The 23971-nt window shown below is 46.8% G+C and overlaps 1 protein-coding gene across 2 annotated transcripts; it reads left to right on the forward strand.

Annotated features, from left to right (window-relative positions):
- The first annotated feature begins 984 nt into the window (after positions 1-984).
- On the forward strand, positions 985-23873 carry SPP2 (secreted phosphoprotein 2). 2 transcript variants are annotated; one of them, XM_025463519.3, is made up of 8 exons: positions 985-1180; positions 1281-1405; positions 7983-8105; positions 9245-9352; positions 14075-14129; positions 14867-14917; positions 17546-17643; positions 23768-23873. In XM_025463519.3, exons 1-7 carry the CDS (start codon positions 1114-1116, stop codon positions 17614-17616), a joined length of 600 nt encoding a protein of 199 aa, XP_025319304.3. In that variant the 5' UTR covers positions 985-1113; the 3' UTR covers positions 17617-17643; positions 23768-23873. The 2 variants fall into 2 exon arrangements, with proteins under 2 accessions (XP_025319304.3, XP_025319305.3); XM_025463520.3 differs by having other exon boundaries at positions 23771-23873.
- The last annotated feature ends 98 nt before the right edge of the window (positions 23874-23971 follow it).

Below are 23971 nucleotides of genomic sequence, written 5' to 3' on the forward strand. Positions count from 1 at the left end.
AGGAAGGAATTGTGCCAGCACACTGCCTCTGCACTGAGCTGCAGCCTTCCTTGGGTCTCCTGTCTGTTGGCCCACTTTGAGGATTCTGGACTTGCCATCCTCCACCATGGTGTGAGCCAATTCCTTAAGACAAATCTCTCTCTCCCTCTCTCTTTCACTCTGTCATTGTCTCTCTCTGTCTGTATATCTCTCTAAACACCCTGTCAGCTCTGTTTCTCTGGAGAACTCCGATTAATAACACACTTTATAGCTTAACCAATTATGCCCATTTTATAGATGAGAAAGTTGAGGCGCGCTAAGCACCATGCCCAAGGGTAGACACTTGATGAGCATGGAGCCAACATTCCAGGCTAAAGTCCTTTTGAGCCACAGCACAATATAGCTTCTCCTTCATGAATCTGAAGGATGAGAACACAGTGACCTGCTCATAACACACACTATTTACTACAAAGTGTCTCTCCTTTTTAATATTTACCAGCTACATTGGGTTCTTATCATCCCACTGAAGTGCAAAAATGTCCATCAGCAGAGAAGACTGGTCAACAGGAGGCTGTGTCACAACACGTGTACTTGCTTGACCTATCTAGGTCCTATATACGAAATTATCTCCTTCTCTGTCATAACGTCCCAAAGTATCTTGAAATAACCACACAATTTCCATACACAGTCAACTGTGAGGACTTTAGGAGCACGAGGGAGAGCTAAATAGACAACAGTTTAAAATTCACGGTTTTGTTAAAAATTAGATTACATCTCCCCTCCGCTTCCGAACAGGCCATTAAAATAAAGAGAAATAAGCAGTACATGTGGATGAAATTAAAATAGTGAAAAACAAACAGCGCACACAGAGTCCTCGAGCCTCTTGATGTCTTCCCCGTGGGCTAAAGTCCCAAATTGAGGTCAAAACTTCAAAAGTAGCCTCGAACTGGAACCTTTCCACAGGAAGAGCCAGCAGTAAATATTGACTCTGGGATCAATTGTTTCTGTTTAAGCTCCAGTCGGCGAGAGCAAGCCAGGTCACATTTGAGAAGGAGCTGCTTTCAGGAGGACTTGTCACCCCCAAGAGCATAGAGATCATCTCGCTGCCTCTGAATTGAGATCATTCTTCCCAGAATGGAGAAGATGGTGGTGAAGATACTGATCATGTTTGTTCTTGGAGCGCATTTCCCATCTTGCGCAGGTAAGGGACTCAAGGACTCGGCCCCCTGCCCCTAATGCTGGGGCGCTGTCCTGGCCTGCGGGCCTTGTCTCACTGTGTCCCTGTGTGCTTGCGTGTTCAGGTTTTCCCGTGTACGACTATGACCCGTCCTCCCTGCGGGAAGCCCTCAGTGCCTCTGTGGCAAAAGTGAACTCCCAGTCTCTGAGCCCGTATCTGTTTCGGGCGTTCCGAAGCTCAGTAAAAAGAGTAAGTGCATGCTCTACCTTCTTGATTCCGATGTATACTGCTCTCCGTTATTCATTGATTTGTTGATCTGTTGGGTACACTTTAAAAATGTTTCCACTTTAAAAAGATAAGAGCTAGTCCTCTCTTTTGTACTGTTTTCTGACAGAGGAAGAATTGAATAACACTTATTGTCCAAAGCCACTTTGGATGCAGGATTCTTCTGGAGCTTTTCCCCTCTGGCCTGGCTTCCTATTTCCAGATGTCGCCCTTGGTGTGTCCTCCTTCTGTATCCAAGGTCCCTGTGGTTCTTCTTGAGATGTTTTATTAAGAGCTTGTTTATTAGAAATGAGGCTTTTTCAATTTCAGCTGCCCTGCTCCTCATACTTAGGGCAATAAATTCTGGCTTTTAAGCCCAAGAAATCCCACCTTCCTTTGTCAATTTTGGTAATGGTCTGTTTCCCGTTAGCTTGGGGAAATGAGGAAAACATGAATTTTCTTGGTTTCCCAATGATTCAGTCTGTGATTGGTGAAGAAGAAAGAAATGCAGAGATCGGCTTCAGAGGAAATGAGAAGGCTGGACAGCAAGTCACCTTCCCCTCCTCCATCCACAGGTGACTTCACGGCCTACCGTCTAGGGAGCAGTAGGAACAGACATTCCCCTGGGCTAGTGGGTGCTAAGATGGGAGGTGGGAGAAGTTCTGTAAAGTCACAGGTCGCATACATGAGAGCTCCGTGCAGCTCCATACAGCCAGGCCATGGGTTACAGGAGGGGTAGAGGAAGAGGGAGACAGAAAATCCTCAGTGAATGTGGAGCCCAACACAGGACTTGATCTCACAACCCTGGGATTGTGACCTGAGCTGAAACCAAGAGTCGGACGCTCAACTGACTGAGCCACCCGAGCACCCCTCAGTTGTCTTTTCTAATTGGGCCATAGGTCATGAAGATGATGGGCTGTGTTTTAGCTGGGGGTCCAGCCCAGGAGCAGGCTGTCTCGGCCAGGGCGGGGTCGCTTGGCACTGACATCGTGATTCGGGGGGCACCGGGAGGTATATCAGCTGCCAAGTGACATTCCTTCCAGAAGAGCACAACATCGGAATAAAGAACCCGCTTTTTGCTTATTGGCTGTATTGGCCTCCATCTTTTGCATTTTGTGAAATCCGCTTGTGGCAGGAGGGGATCACCATCCTCTTGCTGAGCTCACAGATGAACAGTTTTAAGTCCACCCGTAATCTAGCTAAGACTCACGACAGAAGAAAGTTAGTGGTTAATAAAGTGAACAAGAATGTGAGGCCGGGTCATGGAAATGTGGCCTGTGGAGATGGGCTAGCAGCAGGCCCAGCCGCCCAGGGCTCATCCGGGCCTGTGTACCAGCTTGTATCGGACACCTGAGCCCAGACACACGTGCACCTGCCAATCAGCTCTGTTACGTGTGTGCGTGTGATCCTTCATGAGCTCACTCGCAGGAGATGCCTCTGCCTCCTGGATGCTGCTCTTCGAGCTGGGAATCTGCTTTGCTCTAATGACTAAGTGTGTTGAGCAATAAGATATAGCAAATATTTATAATTTTTGATCTCATAGCTTCACTTCTAGGAATATGTCCAAAGGAAATAAGTCGTGCCCATACACATGCAGGAGGTTCAGGGATCCGGTCAGTGGACTCAGGGAGGAGAGCCAGGCCCTGCTACTTTATTCCTAAGTTTGATCCTGGAGCCCAGCAGCTCTGGACCTGTTGCACATCAGTGTCCCTGAGACCCGGAGCTACTGATGTCCAGGAGGGATGGTCGACTACTAATGTCTCGGTCTACAGGGGTCAGGGCTGTATTCTTCAGTGTTCTCCTGGTCATTCATGACTTGAGCTGAAGGCAGACGCTTAACCAGCTGAGCTACCCAAGGCAGTTGGGGTTAAGAACCACTAAGTTTTACCAAATGGATCTGGATTTTTTTTTTAAGATTTTATTTATTTATTTGAGAGAGAGAGAGTGGGAGAGAGCATGAGCAGTGGGAGGGAGAGGGAGAAGCAGACTCCCCGCTGAGCAGGGAGCCCGGTATGGGGCTCAAACCCAGGACCCCAAGGTCATGACATGAGCTGAAGGCAGATGCTTAACTAGCTGAGCCACCCAGGCCCCCCTGGATCAAATACTCTTGCAATGCATTTTAAATGACTTATCTCTTGCGCCCCAAGTTCAAAAAAAGACAGAAGAGGACAAGACCATGTGACTTCAGCAGTGATGGTTTCCTTGCTCTGACACTGCCTCGGGGCTCGCTCAGATTCTTCCCTCAGGACACAGGTGTGGCAAGGAAAGGTGGACACAGGCCCTGTGCTGGGAGGAGGAAGAGAAGAGGACAGAGGTCCGTCCTTCTGGGGAGAGAGGAAGGGGGGCAGAGACAGAGGGAGAGGAGGAAAGACAGGAGGATGGGGTGCACAACCACACAAACAAACGAAGTTGGTTTCAGAGAGTGGGGAGTGCTGTGGGGAGGACGGAACAGGAGAGGGGATGATGGATGGACTGGGCCGGGGCAACTGTCAGTGGAGGCCCAAGCCTCTGGGGAGGCCGCTATATTCCGGCCTGACTCAGTCAATGACAAGAACTTCCAGCTGTGAGGAGACCCCCGGGGGGACCCGAAGGACCAAAGGCCTTGAGAGAGAGAGTCGGGTTTGGGCCAAGTGAGGTCGGAGAGTGGGGTCTGAGTTGGGACCTGAGGTGGACATGCCCAGGGCATGACTGAGGATCCTGAGGACTGTGTTAAGGACAATGGAACAAACATGAAAGTGCAGGGAGATCTTTGTATTTGGACAAGGTCTGTGTAGCTGCCGTGGGGAGCGGGGTGCTAGGGAGGAAGCCGAGACAGTGACCTTAGGGAGCAGGCAGCTGTGGGGGTGCAGGTGAGCCTGGCCTGGGTGCAGGGAGGGTGGGGGCCGCTGGGTTCCGGGACAGCCAGAGGCAAAGCCACGGAAGGTTGGGGATCCTTTGTATGTGTGTGTCCCCTTCTGCCCATTTTTACTGTCATCTTCGCTTTTTTTTTTTTTTTACTGTCTGGCTTTCTAAATTATTCTTAACCAGCTGGACTTGATCTTTAATTTTTGTCCAATCGTAAGGATTAGTTTGAAAAACCTAAATGATCGCCGTGCTCATCAGACTTCTCCAGAGCAGAACCAGTAGTGTGTGTGTGGGGGGGTGTGATGAAAGAGAGAAAGAGAGAGAGAGAGAGAAAGAGAGAAGGGGAGATGGGGGAGGGGGAAAAGGAGAATGAATGAGTGAGAGACATTTATTGTAAAGCATCGGCTTACACCATGTGGAGGTCTGGTAAATACAAAATCTGCAGGGTGGGCTGGCTGGTTGGAGGTCCAGAAAAGAGCTGAGGTTGCCCTTCACATCCGAAGGCCGCTTGCTGGTGGAATTTCTTCCTTCTCAGGAAAGAGACAGTCTGTGCTCTCCAGGCCTTCAACTGATTGGGTGAGGCCCACCCACATTAAGGAGGATGATCTGCTTCACTCAAATCCGCTGATTTAAATGTTAGTCCTATCCAAAAAAACACCTTCTAAGAAATACCCAGAGGGTCTGACCGACTATCTCAGCACCATGCCTGGTCAAGTTTGACACATAAAATGAACCATAATAATCACCAAAAGGAATTACAATGGGGTTTTTAAAATTTTTATTGCTTATATATTTGTATTTCTTTTTGGAATAAAACATCAAAATACTCTTGTTATGAAAAGTCAGAAAATATAACAATATAACTATATATATATATATATATATATATATATATATATATATATAACAAGAGAAAAAAAAAACCCCAAAAGTACTATCTATTATCCATTCCTCTGAGACACCCACTGTGAGTGTGTGGGAGAAGGCCTTTTTTTTTTTTTTTTTAAGTTTTATTTATTTATGATAGTCACAGAGAGAGAAAGAGAGGCAGAGACATAGGCAGAGGGAGAAGCAGGCTCCATGCCCCGGGACCCCGACGTGGGATTCGATCCCGGGTCTCCAGGATCGCGCCCTGGGTCAAAGGCAGGCGCCAAACCGCTGCGCCACCCAGGGATCCCAGAGAAGGCCTTTTTGGATCCTTTTCATATTTTGGTATAAAATATTTTTTTTAAAGAAAAACAAGAGCAGAGTTTCATAAAATTCGGCAATTGACTTCAGCAACAATACTGGGTTTGGGATTTTCTCTAGTTGATTCCTTATCCTTGAATATTGAGGTTGGCCCACCTTTTCAAACACAGGGTGGAGTTAGGCTGGTTGAAAGTGAGTTCAGATGAGGAAGCAAAACCATTAGGCTTTTCTCCTTCTCCTGAACTGAGTGCTTACAAGTGCTTAAAGATACAAAAAAAAAAAAAAAAAAAATGTTGCAAACTCATCTCATGGTTCAATAAAATTATCTGTACTCAAAAAAAATCCCACATTTTCCTCTTTTTAACCAAGCTTCTGTGTTGCTAATTTGCTCTCATCTGACAGCTTTAAGGGAAACTGCCTAAGCAGGACCTGGGTGGAGAGCCCCAACCACATGCTTCAGCAGAAGAGGGCTTTATTTTATTTTATTTTTTTTAATGAGACTCAGATTTATTACCCACTATTTCAAAATTATGAATAAAGAGGTAATAAATATTGTCAAGGTAGAATTTTTAGTCTGACTTTTTTCCAGGAAACACGACTTCTATAAGCACGCCTCGCCCAGGGTTAGGAGGAGACACGAAGGCCCCCCCCACTCCGCCGCATCCCAGGCTTGGAGTTTGCCACTTATTTCCAAACACAGTGTTTTGCCTGTACCCTTTCTTCCCTACGTGTGAGCGGCCTGTGCTCTCCCAGGGTTCTCTCCACCCTGTCCTCCCTGGGAAGTCAGTTAAATGCATCAGCTTTGTCACAAGGTGGGTTCAATAACTGAAAGGGAGGAGAGTTTGGGGGCCGGGAATGTGGTCGGGTACTGGGCCAAGGCAGCTCCCGTCTCGCTTCCCTGCTGCCTTCTTGTTCCCGCCCCAGTGTGGTCTCTGCAGCTGCTGTGGTGATTCATGTCTCAGCTCTTAAATCCTTCTGGGAATTTCCCATTGCAATGAGAATGAAATCTAAATACTTCCATGGGTGACAGGACCATAAATGACCTGACACACCCCATCTCTTGTACTTCATGGTGTCCGGTTCCCCTCTTGTTCATTTTGCTGGAGACACAATAGCTGGACTTGTTCTGCCCCAGGACATTGGCACTGCTTTTTCCACACATAATGGGCTCTTTCCCATTCTATAAGCCTCAGGGGAAAATATTTCTCCCTCTGGAGGATTTCTCTGGCACTTTCTCTGCAGTAGGTACTTCCTCCTCCTGACTCCCCCCCAGCCACTATCATGTTGTCTCTTCCTCCAAAACATCATAACCTCTAGAACAACTTTGCTTAGTTTTCTCTAAGGTGTTTACTGTGTGGCTGTCTGTAATCTAAGCAGGAATCTAAGCTGCATGGAATCTTCCCTGCTCTGGCTTGGGGGTAGGACACACTGTGGGCGTGTCATTAGAGCATCACAGATTCATCATGAAGCTTGGGGGTTTCCCTTCATATCCCAGCCTTGGTGGAAAGGAATAGACAATTGTGTGAGCTCATTCATGGATCACAGCTGATCAAACAGGAAGCAGGACTGGGTAGTTCTGTTAATTTCTTATTGATTATTAAGAAATTATGGGGCATTCTTTTAGGAAAATGATCCTTGAAGATACACATAGTTGATTATCATTATTTGTGGTGGTTATGTCCTATAACGTCAGAATGCACACTAAATTAGTACATACAACTATTGCTCCTGTGGCACATCTGAGCCCTCTGTTCTAAGGAGCATGGACAGCACTCTAGGACTTACACTTGGAGGCCATTTTATTTTATTTTAATTTTTTAAAGATTTTATTTATTTATTCATGAGAAACACAGAGAGGGAGAGAGAGGCAGAGACCCAGGCAGAGGGAGAAGCAGGCTCCATGCAGGGAGCCCGACGTGGGACTCGATCCCGGGTCTCCAGGATCACACCCTGGGCTGAAGGCGGCGCTAAACCACTGAGCCACCCGGGCTGCCCTGGGGGCCATTTTAAACAGCAAAATCACCAAGAAAAAAAAATGAGGAAAACATGGTCCAAACTAAACCATGAACATGACACTTGTCTACAGTACGACAGCGGAGGCTGGACGGCGGAGCGCTGCCCTGTCTGGTCTCAGCTGGGAATGTGTGCATGGGGCAACTCAAGTTTTTCACCACTGTAAGCATGACTGCAAAGGAAGCCTGAGCGTTGATTTGGGGGATTATGAATAAATTTCAATGAATAGGCAGATTTGCAAAACCGGAATCTCTGAATCATGATGATCTATTGTAAGTCATCAGGAGTGACGTCGACCTTGCAGCTCAGACATCTGAGTTCTGGTTGCATTTTTTAAATGAAGTACCATGTGCCTTTGGAATAGCACCTCTTCCTCTGGTCTCGGACTGAGGGGGTGGCACAGGGGATTGCTGAGGCCACTTAGAGCTTCCACCCCGAAGGATTCAGGGAGAAACCCTCGTAGCATTGTAGACTTCAGAGGCTCCCCAGGGCAAACTGATGCTTTGTTTTTGTGAAGGTGTATGTTCTGGATCAGGACAGCGTGAACATGGACCTGGAGTTTGGCATTCGGGAGACAACATGCAGGCGAGATTCCGGAGAAGACCCCGCAACCTGTGACTTCCAAAGGGGCTACTACTCGGTAAGCGTGGCAGGAAATGCCATAGCGCAGAAACTAACACAACAAGGGCCTCAATTCTTGCTTCTTCCATGACCTGGAGTTGTTCTGAGTCATACGGAGAGCTTGGCCCTTGCCTGGCATCCAGCCACACTGGGAGGCACCAGCTGTGTCCATACTGTGTTCCCTGGGCAGGGGCGGTGTGGCTCCATGGTTGAGGTCTTGGGCTACGGAGTCCAGGGGGGTCTTGAGTGATCCTGGCAAATTATTTAAACCCTGTGACCTCAGTTTTCTGCTCTTTGAAGTGAATATAATGATGGTTCCAGGCAAGGTGAATACAAAGAGGCCAACCCCCAAAGGCAAATTCCAGACATGTTTTAAAAGAATCTACAACACCAACTGTGTTCCTGGCATGAGTTGCATTATTTTGTAGTTGACTTATTTTGCAGTTGACTGTTGTATAATATCTGTCCCCCGCCCCCTTGATGGGCTCGGACTCCAAGGGGTCAGGACCTCGGTGTGTTCACCCTTGTATCCTGGTGACCAGAACATGGGCCGCCACTGGGTTCACACCCACGGGCAAGAGTCGGGCGGAGCAGGCCAGCACCAAGCCAGCACTTGCTCTCCAGGATGATTCTGTTCAGCTGCATGCGTTCTCAGGGTTCTGTTCTTTATCGGCTTGTTACTTGAGTTACGTTAGGCCAGGGTCCCTTCCCAACAGTGTAAAATTCTGGAAAAGGAAGCCTTTGTTTTGCTACTTGTTTCATAAGACTTTTCTCTGGGACTGTTTTGGGAAGGACTCAAACCCAAGGGTCACAGCGAATGTTCTTAAGGAAGCCTGAGGTCAAAGGAGAGGAGATGAAAGTCCTTTGGGTTCTCCCCACTTCCTTTTGTTCCACTGGGAAGCTTCAGGGCCGCTGGCTCCCTGCTCCTGGAGAGAATGGTTGCTCTCCTGGGGGACTCATGATGTGCCAAATGCCTAACACATCTTTTTTAAATGTTTCGTTTGTTTCAGCTTTGGTCTCGAGAAATGTTCATTTTGGAAACATGAAATGCCTGTTTGCATCATTCTTCCAGGACTTACACTATCACTTGATCTCTCAGATAGGTCCTAACGCTTTCCATGAGCTGCTGAGGAGGGAACTCACCGTTTTCTTTTCCAGCCGGCAGCTGTTTGCAGAAGCACCGTGCGGGTGGTGGCGGAGCAGGTGCAAGACGTGTGGGTTCGCTGCCAATGGTCCTCCAGCTCGGAGTCTAACAGCAGCGAAGAGGTAGGACCAGGGGCTTGGTGTCCTCCGGGACAGCACCTGGTAGGGTCTGTGTAGGTCTGTGACAAGCAGACCGCTGGGACAGAGTCTCGGGAACATCTCCAGGCAGGGGCGAGCACAGCTCTGCTTATTCGGCTGGAGCCTCCCCTACTTCTCCAACCTCTTTTCTCTCTCTCTTTTCCCACCTCTGTCCTTGTTTCCCAGAGATTTGGAAACAGAGCACTTACAGCAACAATTAGCAAATCTTAAAAGTTTTAGGTCTAAGTATGCAAATCCCTGGCACTGTGGTTTAGTGGAGGGAAGGGGGAGAAGCATTTTTGTCGGACTGGAGTTCAAAGCCATTTAGCAGCTCTGCAGTCTAGGTCAGGGCACTTAACGCCACGATCTGATGCCTCTTCGTGTGTGAGACGCCAGGAGTAAAAGCCACTTCAGAGTGTTGAGAGAATTGAATATGTTGATAGACAAGGAAGATCTGGTCTACAAGAGATGCTTGGTGAATGGCAGGACATGGCTCACCCCACCCCAATTGCACTGAAATGCTTGTTCAATGAATATTAGAGAATGGAGGAAGAGAGGCTCAAGAATATGATATGAGGAAACCTCCTATCAAACCTCTTGACTCCAACTAGGCATGAATATAATTGTTATATTACTTATTCGAAATGGGATAACATTCTTGACTGGTGTTTTAAAATATTTCTACCGTGGGACAGCTGGATCTGTCCCACCATGATCTTTCTCTATGCACATTTTTTTCAGTTTTTCAAGATTTCATTCTGTAGGTGAAAATTACATTAAGAGTAAAGAATCATACAGTTTCAAGAATTATACATAAAAATTAATGTTCCCATAGTATGAACATCCACGCAGCTTAAATATTTCGCATGGAAATCCATTGTAGGATCAGGATGTGAAGCAGCTAATGGCTAGGAGTGCCCATGAGAGGGAACAATTTGACAGGTGCAGGATGACTAAGCCTAGGTATTGGGATTTTCTCCACAGAAATGTTCGATTGATCTCGAGCATGCTGGAGACCTTTGAGGATCAATCCACAGGGAAGCCCCAATTCTGGGCTTTCCAGGGAGCCATGGTTTCAGGATCTAGTTCCTGGGTGTTTGGGCAAATATGAAGGGCCTCCTTTTCTGGACTCCACTGAAGCACCTAAGAAGTCAGATGTGTTTCCACGCTGACACACTCACATGCCTGTGGCCCTGCTAATCCAGAAATGACAAGAACTAAGCACAGCATTTCACAAACTCTTTGTTCATATTGATTTTGTGACTTATATGGGAACAGCCAGGGAGACAGTGGGGACAGGGACAAACAATGCTAGCCCTCATGGAGTTTGCAGACCAGTGGGGCGGGGTGGGGGATCCATCCAGCAGGGGCAGCCTTGACTCCAGGATAAGCATTTGGGGGCACATATCAAGAGGACAAAATATCGCCCGGGCACAGGAGAGTGTCCCTGGGGGAACTGACGTTCACATCAAGAACTTCCATCAACAAAGAGGACAGGTGTTTAGGGAAGGGAGGCAAAGTGATCCTAAGCACTCGGGGATTAGGAGGGAGGTCCCTGAAATGCAAGAGAAGCTGGTTGGGTGGGAATGGATAGAAGTCGTTATGGCGGCAATGAGCAAAATGGGGACAGAGGCATAAGGTTGATATGGAGAGGAAGTCAGGACGGACCTCTGGGGTCAAGTCTAGGATCTCTGGCTTCACCCCAGTGTCAATAGGCCTATTGATGGCAAAGAGCAGGTGGGGGCTCTAGGAGGCTGGCGGGACAGGTGAGAGGGAATGCTAACATAGTGTTGAGAAATGGATTCTAGTTCTTTCTATGACCTTTAACACATTGAACTGAATTCAGTAACTGCCCTCCCCCCCATTTAACCCCTCTTCCATCTCTTATTTGGGAAGCTGATTCTGATCACACAACCCACAGATCTGTTGCAACTTTCTCATTGCATAGTGAGGACTATGCACTTTTTTTCCAAGTTTTGTAAGAAGACTCTGACACTAAGTCAAATTGGCCCTTGAAACAGACCATACTTTAAAAGAAACTCTCAGGTGGATGTTCCTCAAAGATTAGGAAATTATAAAGAATTATGAGCCAATTAAAAAAAAGAATTCCTTAAATTAAAGAATTCTGTGATTCAAAGGAAGAAGAAGAAAGCAGATGGAGATTTCAAGTAATTCCTGGAAACTCTGAAATAGATTTCTTATATGAAACAGAAAAAAAGTGGAAAACAGCTGTTAACCATTTTTGGTGAAATAAGCAGTGATATTACAAACATAAAAGAGAATAGACTAGGATGAATTTAGTCATCAAACAAGTAAATCATTGTTGGAAGTAGGAAATAGAAGAAATAAAACCGAAAAAAAAATTCTGGAGTAATGAAAAGGAAGATCATTTGAAAAACATATGTAGGTAATAGCAAAATTTCCAGGGAAAGGAACATAATGTGAAGAAAGGTGTGAGCCATGGAGGATAAGACCAAAAATCCAAAATATGAAGAATAAGGACTTTGATCAAATGGAAAACACCTTGTAAGGATATGATTTGAGAAACTACCAAATGTAAGAAGTTTGGATTTCCCCTTTACATGATTTTAAAAAGGATAAAAGCTGCAAGGAAATTTGAGAAAATACATGTTTCTAAATTTGCTAATATTCTTCTCTCTTTAACCAAATGCATAGTTGTGTTGCAGGTAGTTTCTATCATTTGTGCTAATTTTGAAAGTGAAGTATGGAGATAATAAAGGGCACCGGACTGCAGAGGAGCACAAGGTCAACCACTTCCCTGTTTTGTCCTGTCCAGAGCGTGACGCTAACACCTATAGGTTGACCAGTGAACTTGCCTTTTTTTTTGTTTTTTAAGATTTTATTTATTTATTCATGAGAGAGAGAGAGAGAGACAGAGAGACAGAGACACAGGCAGAGGGAGAAGCAGGCTCCATGCAGGGAGCCCGATGTGGAACTCCATCCCGGGTCTCCAGGATCACACCCTGAGCCAAAGGCAGACGCTTAACCTCTGAGCCACCCAGACGTCCCTGAGCTTGACTTTTGACAAACCCTGATTTGGAGTAGATGCGATGAGATTTGGCCAAGGCTTCAGCTAAGAGACCTAGAAACAGTCCAAAGGCAAAACTGAGGAAGAGTCACTAACACGGAATTCTGAGCTCAGGGGAAGGGAGCTGATAGGCATTGGGTTCACTTGCTGTGTTCCACTTCCAGTGATAGAAATTCAACTACTGGGCCGCTTGGGTGGCTCAGTCGGTTGAGTGCCTGCCTTCGGCTCTGGTCATGATCCCAGGGTCCTGGGGATCCAGTCCCGCATTGGGCTGTCTGCTCAGCGGGGAGTCTGTTTCTCCCTCTCCCTTTGCCTGCTGCTCTCTGTCAGATAAATACATAAAATATTAAAAAAAAGAAGAAGAAGAAGTTCAACTACAAGTCTCTTAAGCCCAAATGGGATAAGTCCCTGGATCACATTCGCAGAAAGGACGGGGAAGAGTTGGCCTCATGAACCAGTTAATTTTAGGAAATTTCAACACCACCTGTGCCATGTTAATTTCTCCCCCCTCCCTCTTCCCCTCCCCTCCCACCCTCTTCTGTCTCCCTTGCCCCCATCTTCTCCTTCTCTTACTGCAGATGAGCTTTCACCTTGTAGCAGGAAGCAAGGTCACAAGGTGGTCCAGGTTCAAGTCCTCTAAACTTAGGCGGAAAAGGGAGCATTCCTCTCTAGCTCCCCTGGAGATACCTCTTGACATGACTCCTGGCTCTTTGGTCATGGGTCCCCCCAACCCCCACCTTCTTAAAATTACACCTTTATTGAGTTTAATCTACATAGTACACAACTCACCCTGACAGTGTGTCCAAATCAGCGGTTTTTAGTATAGTCATAAGGTTGTACAACCAGCACCACATTCTAAATCCAGAACATTTTCATCACCTTGAAAAGAAACCTCATCCCCATGAGTCGTCATTCTGTGTTCCCCATTCCCCCAGCCCCCAGCAACCACTCATCTACTTTCTGGGTCTATGGATTTGCCTCTTCTGGCCGTTTCGATATAAATGGAATTACACGGTATGTGTCCTTCTGTGACCGACTTACCTCCCTAAGAATCATGTTTTGGAGGTTCACACCTGTTGTAAGATGTATTGGTACTTTGTTCCTTTTTAGTGTTGAATTAGATTGTTTGTAGGTATATACTATTTTTGATCGATCCATTCATTGGTTGTAACATTTGGGTTACTTCCACTTTTTGGCTGTTATAAATAATGATGCAGTGAATATTCTTGTGTGAGTTTTTGTGTGGACTTAGGTTGTTCTGCGGGCTTTCAGTGGCTTTCTGATGCCTTTTCCAAACTGAACACAGTCTGAGAACTTCATGGCAGGAAACCTCTACATCTGATCTAAATGCAGTCTATTTACAAGTCCGCCTAAAAGGTTCCATCTTTCTGGTCCCCAGTATTTGGGAGCACATTCTGAGTCTAGTAGAAAGCTTTTCAGGCAATTTAAATTTCAGGTAAGTTGCTCTTCCCATATGTTTCCTTAGGCACACATTTGACATCACATAAAGTTATTTAATAAAATAAATTGTACTTATTTCATTAACAATGAATTATGTAATGCGTCAGAGTCCTCCAGATGATATTTGCATTTTTTATAGTGTCTCTTTCTTCTCTCTTTTCATGTGCTGATTCATTCCGACACCTACGTTGATTTAGATGTTTTTGGGGGACGTATTGGGATCCTCTCAATGGAGAAACAACTACCTACTTGGTGAGTTGAGATCTGTTCTTTTTAATGTTTTTTTCTTTTTCTTGAAACAGCTTCATAGCGAGGCTCTGTTAGTGAGTCATTTAAAACTGGAAACATCGATACGTAACCTGTGAACAGTTATAGTAATTCTAGAAAATGAACATTCTCTTTATTTTTGCTCCTTTCTTACCACTAGGCAATAAAGATACTATCCTTTTCTATTCTTCGCTATCCTTTTCTATTCTTTTCTATCCAGAGATTTTCCATACATGAGTCCATCCAATGGCCCCATCTGTGAAATAAACAGGGCAGATGTTGGACCACACGTTGAGAGAGTCCCCTAACTCAAACAGGGTTGTTTTGTCCTGGGTGCACAGCCCAACTTCCAGGACCCAAGTGTGCGATAATGTGTGGCTGGACGGTCTGGACTAAAGCTCATCTAATTGATTGAGGTTGAATTCTGTAACCCTCCAACCATGTGATGAGAGGTGACCATCCCTTTAAGGGGCTTGGCTGGGGGACAGAGGAACCTCTGTTCTTTACATTTGAAGTGGGGTTGGGATAGGGTCCAGTGGGTTAGGAGCCATTTTTACTTTTCTGGGGCTTTTTCCTATTGGTGCTGATGGCAGCAAAACTATTTGATGATCTTTCACTGCTTCCTTGCTTCAGAGGCATATTTGAGGCATCAATAATAAACTCACAAAACATTCTGGAAGTGGGGAGAGGGGTCTTGTCTTATGACTATTCCTGCATTACAGGTCTCATTTCTGAAAAACCCAGAAGTGAACAATTCCGTGAACGGTCAGTTGGTAAGTGGTCCTACTTTCTTCCATTTGACACCAACAGATGCTTCTCGGATCAAGCCAGACGTGGCTGAAACCATTTCATAGTAGATTAACCCCTGAAATGCAAAATATTTGAAATGAAAATGAAAAGAACAGTACTGCATAAGCTTGCTTTGCAAGTCACTAAAAAGGTAAACCTGAGGCATCACAACTCATTAAAAAGTTAGCAGGAATCAAAATGGCAACTCTGGCTCAGGATATCAGACCTGACTTTTCCTCTTGCCTCGTTGTGGGGCGTTTTCTGAAAAAGCTCAAACTCTCTCGAACCCCTCTTTGCCTTCCTACCCTCAGCGGTCCTTTGGGACCAGCAGATGAATTAACGGTTCTTGCAGTTCCTCCCTCTTACATACCAGTTTTGCTCTCATTTAATCTTCAGGATAGATCTGCGAACCAGGTGTTGTATGACCTGCTTCAAGAAAAGAGACAAACAATTCTAACTGCATATGCAAAACAGTTACTCGTGCTAATTGCTTGGCGCAGCTTTCTGTTCACAACCATCTTGTGAGGCAGCACTATGTTCCTTCCCATTTTGCAGATGAGCAGACTGAGCCTTAGTGAGTTTCTGTAGTATGTCCAAGGCTATACTGCCTACGTGGGACTTGGATCCAGGTAGTGATTGGCCGAGATAGGACTTTGATACAGGCCTGTCCGACTCTCCAGCTTTTGTTTTTGCCAGTGCTGTCTTCCCGAAGACTTGTGAATTTCACCCTATTTGGGAGTTCTTCATTAAAAAGAATAACACAGATATTAATATTTCACTGAGCTCAATGTTTGGTCCTCACTAAGCATACTGCAATTTATTTGAAGTGCTGGGGCTTACCATGTGAAGCTTGATTTATTATTTTTATTTTTTAATTTATTTTTTTAAAAGATTTTATTTATTTATTTGAGAGAGAGAGAGAGAGACAGAGAGAGCAGGGGGAGGGACAGAAAAAGATTCCTAAGCAGACTCTGAGCTGAGCCCAGAGCCAGATGCAGGGCTCTATCTCACTACCCTGAGATCATGACCTCAACCAAAACCATGAGTCGGATACTTAACCAACTGAGCCACCCGGGTATCCCCTGAGGCTTGATTCTAAACAAAAAGGTTTTAGACACTCTCTGGGTTATTGCTTTGGGAGAACATATATTCATTCAAACAGTGTGACCATTGCTGAGGATAATTTTTTGAATGCTTCCTTTTTGACATTGCCTTCAGAATCTATGGCCCATTCTTTTGAATTGCTGTAGTGGAGGAAAATTCTTGTCCTTGGATTTGATTTTGGAAACAGCCAAAATAAATGTGATTAATCAGATTAATAACCAACTTGGGTGAATTAGTTGTATACTGCTGTGTGTCAAATTATCCCAAAACTTAGCAGTTTAAAACAATACGTGTTTGTTACAGTACAGTTTCTGAAGGTCAGGAACCCACAGGCCGCTTAGCCAAGTGGTTCTGACTCAGAGTCTCTTACAAGGTTGCAGGTAAGATGTTGTCTGGGGCTGTGATCTCATTTGAAGGATTGTCTGGGTCTGAAAGATCCACTTCCAAGATCAGTCATGTGTTTGTTGGCAGGCCTCAGCTCTTCATGGGCTCTTGGACTGAGGGCTTCACTCCTTGTAGGCCTATCCATAGGGTTGTCTGAGCGTCCTCAAAATATGACAACTGGCTTCCCCTGGAGATAATGATCAGAGACAGAGGGGGAGAATGAGCAAGCCACAGAGCACCCAAGACAGAAGACACGGACTTTTGTTACCTAATTTTGGAATTTGTATATAATCACTTCTAGGTATTTTATTAGTCGACAGATCCACTCTGGCCCAGTGTGGGAGGGGAATACCTGAGTGTGAATACCAGGAGGCCATCTTGGAGGCTGGCTACTGCATTGGAAAAATACCATTTGGGACCCAAAATATTTTATGGATATAAATTAATGTGATTGGGGGCACCTGGGTGGCTCAGTGGTTGAGCATCTGCCTTTGGCTCAGGGTGTGATCCCGGGGTCCTGGGATCGAGTCCCACATTGGGCTCCCCACAGGGAGCCTGCTTTTCCTTCTGCCTGTGTCTCTGCCTCTCTCTCTCTCTCTCTCTTTCTGTGTGTCTCTCATGAACAAATAAATGAAATCTTTAAAAAAAATTTTAACTAATGTGATGGATCCTTTTTATATGGCTCAGAAGGTAATTCCAGAGCTGAATTTTAAAAACATTTTGGGCCTTGAGAACATCATGGATGCAGCTCTGCAGCCATCTTAGAGACTGCTTTGAAGACCACAATTTAATTTATTTCACCAAATGTGTGTGGCAAGCACTGGGCAGATCTCATGGAGGACTGAAAGACGGATGTGACCATCCCTGCTCTTGAGGCTTATAGTAGTGGCTGGGACAGATCACACGTAGAGAGAAATAAGCATGGGTTCAGCTGCGACACCATGCAAGGGAGAGTGAGGGAGAGCCAGGTAAGGAAGACAGAGCTGTCGTGTTCTCGGGGATGTCTCAGCAGCGTGGGCCTGGTGGTGCCAATCACACCTCTGCCCACTGTTCATAGTTGTGGGGTCCACCTTGTCTCAGACCTTGGTGTGAATGATAGAGCCTATATGTCCTTCTATCTATAGAGAACCTGAGAAGGATCTTACCTCCCGGGAATCGAGGGGACCCGAACAGGTGGCACAGACTTCAGGAATAAACAGTGGCTTTGAGTAACGGCCTTGAGGTAAGGGGACACAGTTAAAATTGTGTATTTGGAAATCAGAGCTTCTTGGAGTGAGCACCTTGGCACTGCTGCCCTCGTGCCCCCGGATGTCTTTCTCTGCCGCTCAGCTCCTGTGTTCGCTTGCCTTCCCACCGCCTGGTCTCCTCTCAGACACCGTCCCTCCGTCATCTCCCCCATCCCACGCTCCTCTAGCTTTCTCCTGTGGCTTTTCTGTTTGTCACCACTGCCATGATCAAGTGTCCAGTTGAAGAGCAGACAGACGGAACAGGCCCTCCTTTGCTGCACCCCCATCCCAGCAACTGCCCTCCTCCTGCCCTGTGTGCTGAGCCTCTCCACGCAGTCATGGCCTTCGGATGCTGCCCCACCCTGCTCACCTCCCATTCACAGTCCTCTTTCTGCACCCTTGACTTTCAGCCCTGAGATCCACAAAATCGGGTCTGCCTTCCTTTCCTCGATCAATGCTTTAAATACCCGTGACCATCTGTGCTATGTCCTTAGCCCACGCTCTCCTCCTTCAGTAGACGGCTCTGTCCTCTCTCCCACTTGCCTGACTTCATCAATGATCTGCAACTACTTCTGAGCACACATCTCTTACCATGCTTTGTCCGGAGACCTAGGCCCACTGGATGCAATTGCTATGGGTACCCATGACCTCCTGGAACCCACCCAGCCCCCTCTTCAACCCCTTTTCTTAATTGAGGGTGTTGCCATCCACCTAATTTTCTCTAGCTCAAAATTTTAGAGCAGCATTGACTCTTCTTTACCTTTTCTCTTCTCCTGACATCCACAGGATGTGGCCTCATTGACCATGGCCACGCTTTCTCTCTGGCATTGGCCAATCATTTCATTACCATCACCCCTGACCGGTCCATGCATTCTTTCCCCAGGTCCTGATCTTATGTTGTCTACCTTGCATGCTGTCCTTGGACTTATCTTGAAACACAGAGGAGTCTCTGATCTTTCCACATAAGTCTCTTAATGCTCGCTTCATTGGGGATAAAGCAGAGGTGTGCAAAAGGCAGACACCAAGCCAAGAGGAAGAGCAGCCTAGTTACTCCCAGTGTGGTGGGGAGCTGAAGACTGAGCCCTGGTTTACCAAGTCCTCACTGAGTACCACCAAGTATAGAAATTCCCAGATACTAGGGATTGGAGCAGATGTAGCTAAGTCTTTTTAAAGACTCCCAAGTAGTAAGGGGACATCAGGAAGGAGACACTTAAAAAGAATCTTCAGATGCAATTATAGACATTGATTCAATGCACATGATTCATTTTTACACACGCGCACACACACACACACACACGTTAATAACAAAGCTTGAGCCTTCACAGATTTTAGTTTACATGACACTGTACACCTTCAGGATGAAGTCCGAGCTCCTTAGCATGGCCCACAAAGGCCTTGGGGATCTGGCCCCTGCCCATTTCTCCAAGTTGGCTTCAGCCTTGAGCTCCGGCAGTACTGAGATGCTCACAACTCAACCCGCTGTGACTTCTGCATGGAACAGCCACCTGCTAATCCCTCCTACCAGCCAGGCCTCAGTGCAGTGTCACTTCCTATGGGACATCTACTCTGACCCCTTTCTGATAGTCCTCATCACAGAGCCCCCTGACGAGCCCCCTGTTCATCTTCTCTCTGCCCCACCGGGCTACACCAGACTCTCTAGACCCAAGGCACAGGGCATGTCACCTGCTTCCGTCTCCTAGTGCCCCATACAGAGACTGGCACACAGCACGCACTCAGCAAGTATTTTTGAGTGGATGGTGGAATCCTTCCCTTTAGGTTCCCGAGACTGTTATTATTTTTTTTAAATCAGTTAAGCATAGTATAATTAATTTTTAACCACTGGAATTTGAAAAAAGTCAACTGACATTTTACTAAAATAGAAGGAAAATTTACCAGTGAGGCTGTATTGGATGAAAGATGCAAATGGTAGGTTTTCTTTTTAATCTATGTGCCTCCTAAAAATAAACACCAGCTTCATATGGAGATCTAGAAACTACTCATTATGAAGAAATGGACTCATCGTATTCCTTTTTTATAAATTTAAATCATTTCCTTTTGCTTTACAGAGCATTCTCGGGGGGGGGGGCAAAATAGAATTCTCAATGAACTGGCTGCATTTCATTTACTGATAATACGATTCTATTGGGCGTATACACATACACGTATGACAATATAAATTCTTGATTTGCTTTCTTTAACAAAATGGATTGCCAACCAAATGTCTCTTTAAAGGCAGCGGCCATGAAAGGCTCAACACTGCCACCCTCCTCTGGACATTGACTTTGACATAAGTCCTAGTTCTGTCCCTGCCACCTCCCTCCCCCCGACCTTCAGATTTCCCCACTGGGCTCCAAATTTCCTAGTTTCCCAAAACGAGCTTGGGAAGGCCAGCACAGGGTCTGGAATCAGTGGACCTGGCTCTGAGCCTGCGCTGCCATCACGAGCTCTGAGCTAGCACTCCAGTCTCACGTCCTCCAAAGTCTTATTATTATTTTTGTCCTTACTTTGGTCCCTGCTAGTCCTCGACCTTGGGGGTCCAGGGCCTTGTCATTCTTATTCATTTTCTTAGTTTACTCCCATAAAGTTGAGAACATTGTCTAGAACATAATAAGGGTTCGGTCAGGTTGGAAGGAAGGAAGGGACACATGCATGACTCAAATCAGAATGATGACTTTCAAGCTGTGAATGACATTTTTCCGGTGTGGAGCTCCCTGAAGGCAGAGGCTTTGGTTCAAGGGAGCACGACACCCTCAGAGGCTCCCTGACAGGGGCTGAGTGTTTTTGTGATTTAATGCACACTGTTCTAGGATTCTTTCAGGTGACCAGAAAATCATTTCATTCACAGGCATAGAGAGCAAAAGGCAATGTTTAAACACGAGCTTTGGCACTCTTCCTCATTTGCTACTCTATTAAAATAGGGGCCGTGAAAATCAGGGCCCACATCTCACGCTGTTAGGGATCTGAGTGTCCAACACTTGCTTGATCTTTTTGGCTGGAATAGTTCACGCTCTTTAATTGTGCAGTGACCGGGTGGCCACAAACCACACGGAGGGCACCCAAGCCACAGCGGCGTGAGCAAGGCTTTTTCCATTACGCTGCAGTGTCGATTCGTGTGGACCCCTGAAACTCTCTGGCCCAGAGCAGCGAAGCAGGCCGTTGCTAGTGAGGCCTGCCGTGGCCAGGTGACTGCTGAGAAGGGTCAGTCTCATGATTTTGTGCTGCACCAGGGAAGAGCGGAACTCTGGAGGGTGCCTGGGCCCTTTACGGGCACTGCCTTTTATAAATCTTGCAGCAACTCATATAAAGCTCTGTCATTATTTCCTCTGCTTAGTAGATGGAGAAGTAGGGGGCTCAGGGGCTCTTACTCTTGGAGGTGGTGTTGAGACTGGGAACTTAGCTACTGATGTCTGTGTGTCTCCTTCCCTGACCTGCGACACTCTCTCTCACGTCAGTATCTCCATGCTTAAGAAACTGCATGAAAGGGCAAAAGCCCAAGGATTATTATTATTTTTTAAAGATTTTATTTATTTATTTGAGAGAGGGGGGAGGGGCAGAGGCAGAGGGAGAAGCAGACTGCCCACTGAGCAAGAGCCCGACGCAGGACTCGATCCCAGGACCCTGAGACCATGACCTGAGCTGAAGGCAGACACTTAACCAACTGAACCACCCAGGCCCCCCCAAAGCCCAAGGATTATTTAAGATACATCTGTCATGTGTTGGGTGAAGCTAGGCAGGCAGCAGCTGGAAGGCAAAGACTAGTTGCCTGGAAGGGTTAACATATACCCATCATCAGCAAGGTGGGAGGGGTGACCCTGTGACTTGGGCCCCTAAGTGAGCTGGCTAAGAGATTTCCATATATGAGTGTCAGACCCATGAATGACAACTTCTTATCATGGTCTCCCACAACTGCCACCTCCAGCCAAGGCCCTGGAGGTGGAAAGCAGGCTGTGTGGGTCTCTGTCCACTTACACTCTGTCGCTCATTCACTGTGCACACCTGACAATTACTCCACCAGGGACAGTCCATCCTCAGTATCATGGTAGTTGTGATCTGCAGCGTTGCTGCCAGCACCGAATTAGCAAATACTGAACTATTGTTTCTGTGAGAAGTACAGGGTTAGGCTCCCAGGAGCCTCTGGTCACTTTTTGTCAACCGGTCAGTGCACGGCCTTGTTTTATGTGTGTTTCTGTTTAAAGGCACCATGTATAACATCCACTATTGATTCATGTTGAACTCACGGCCAATGGCACTATAACCCATGCCCGGACCACACTCCTCGAACACACGTATTCTCCACGAGGCACAGCTACCACGAGACAGCACTTCAGCACTCCGGGCCATTATAAACAGCAAAATCACCAACAAAAAAGCACAGAAATGCCCAAACAGTGGCCCTAAATGGTCTTCAAGAAGGACACTTGTTTACGACAGGAGCTGAAATAAGGAGGCAGAGAGTCACCTTGTTTGACCTTGGCTGGCACCATGCACGTTGGGGGACTAGCTTTTTGCCACCCAGAGCATGTCTGAGAATGGATGCAAAACCAGCAGGAGCATTGGTTTGGGGGTGACCAAGGGATGTTAGCCAGTTGGCAGATTTCTGCAAATACTGAGGGTCAACTGAGCAATGGTCCCCACTCCTCCTTCATCCTCACCTCGTCTTGACTGTCGTGTTCCCTTTCCACCTGGCTTGAAAGAAGCGGTGTCTGCACTGCTGCATCCAAGGACCTCTTTCCACTGGCTCTGGCCTGCTCTCTATCCGTCTCCTGGCACCCCCAGCCTTTGCCCTGGTACCTCCTGGTGCCTTCCCTTTGCCCACCGAACTTGGTGGCTGCATTTGGTGCTCCTCTCCTGGCTCTCCTCTCAGCCAACCCTTCTCTCTGTTCTGCATGGATCTCTCTTCTCCCTCCTGCTCCCCAGATGGTTGTGGTCCCTGGGACTCCAGCCTTGGCTCTGCCTCTGCATCTCCTCTTTCCCAGGTGAGCCCAGGCACTCCCCTGCTGTGCCTTAGCCCCATAACCAATAGCACAGCAGATGCCTCCATCTGGGTTTGCTGCCACATGCTCAATCCGGAATTCTCTTCAGGACTAGTCTTCCTCTTGTAACCAACTCATCCACCTGGTTACCCAGATCTTACCAGAGTCCTCTCGGGTCTCCTCCCTGCCTTCACCTGCCCAGTCACTGCATTCTGCTGTCTTCCTCTGAAGAGTGTCCCAGCTCTGTCCCTCTGCTAGCCTGGCGTGGTCACCATCTTCCCGATGGTCTCACCTTGTTCCCCTCAGCATCACCTCCACGTGTCCCCAGAGTTATGCTAACACGGGTGGGCGTGGGGTGGAGTCTCAGCTCCCTGATGGTGAAGGACGTGAGAAATCGGGCCCTCGGTACAGTGGTGTGGTCTGGGTCTGCAGCCCCTGCTTCTCTCTGCCTCCACATCAAGTGGAAGAGTCGCAGGGCTGGTTGTTCCCTCAGCCCCCAGTCTGGCTCTGCCCTCCATCCCCAGCCCCTGCTGCTGCGCTCCAGCACTCTGCCCCCAGCTTGTCTCCGGGGTCTAGCTCATGAGTCTCCTCCAGGAACCCCTGCACTCAAGTATCCCTGGAATTATACTTACTGTACCCTAGTCCCTTCTGGATTCTCTATGGTTGGTGATTTCTTCCCTTCCTTCCTTCTTTAGATTGAGGCTACACCTTATTTATCTTTGTACCCCCCCAATATTTAACGCATACCTGTTTATTGGACAGATGAATGTATGAATGACTGAATTAGTGAATGCTCCCACCTTCAGCCCCATGCCCTCAGATGTCTGTAGCTGAGGCCTGTCTCCCCCTTTTCTGGCTTGGGTGGCCCCCTCCCTCCTGGCTACAGCTTTACCTCAGGAGCTCTCTGGCTCTTCCTTTTTTAAAAGTTGAGTTTCCTTTCTGGGGCGACCTCCCCTTCCCCCTGCAGGTATCCTTCACCTCTTTTCTTTGCCCAAGGCGCTGGCTGCTTTGTGGAGTTGCTCCAGTCTTTAGCACCATCTTGGATTCCCTTTGAATACACCCAGGAGTGCTGGGTCTTGTGTCTCCATAGCAAGAATGTGGAATGTGTGCCACAGAGTCTAATCCCTCTGCTTCTCTCCTTTAACAGCAGAATGCATCGGAAAGAATAGAAGTTCCAGTGAAGAAAGATACTCTCTGAATTATGTGATTTTTCTTTTGATTGGTTCCAGTCCTTAATAAATGTTTTACTCTTCCTCTTTTTCCATTGCCTGATTTTTAAAAAAAAAATAGGCGTAACTATTAAATTTTTAGATAAGAAGCAGTGACATGAAGAGATTATTACTACCTAAGG

Source organism: Canis lupus, chromosome 25 (genome assembly GCF_003254725.2).
Source record: "Canis lupus dingo isolate Sandy chromosome 25, ASM325472v2, whole genome shotgun sequence".
Taxonomy (NCBI): Eukaryota; Metazoa; Chordata; class Mammalia; order Carnivora; family Canidae; genus Canis; species Canis lupus.

Excerpts from the sequence above, each read along its gene's own strand:
- SPP2 (XM_025463519.3), top strand. The coding sequence starts at position 1,114 with ATGGAGAAGATGGTGGTGAAGATACTGATCATGTTTGTTCTTGGAGCG. Across the intron at positions 8,106-9,244 it reads TCCAAAGGGGCTACTACTCG|CCGGCAGCTGTTTGCAGAAG; the intron begins GTAAGCGTGGCA and ends TTTCTTTTCCAG. Across the intron at positions 14,918-17,545 it reads ATTCCGTGAACGGTCAGTTG|AGAACCTGAGAAGGATCTTA; the intron begins GTAAGTGGTCCT and ends TTCTATCTATAG.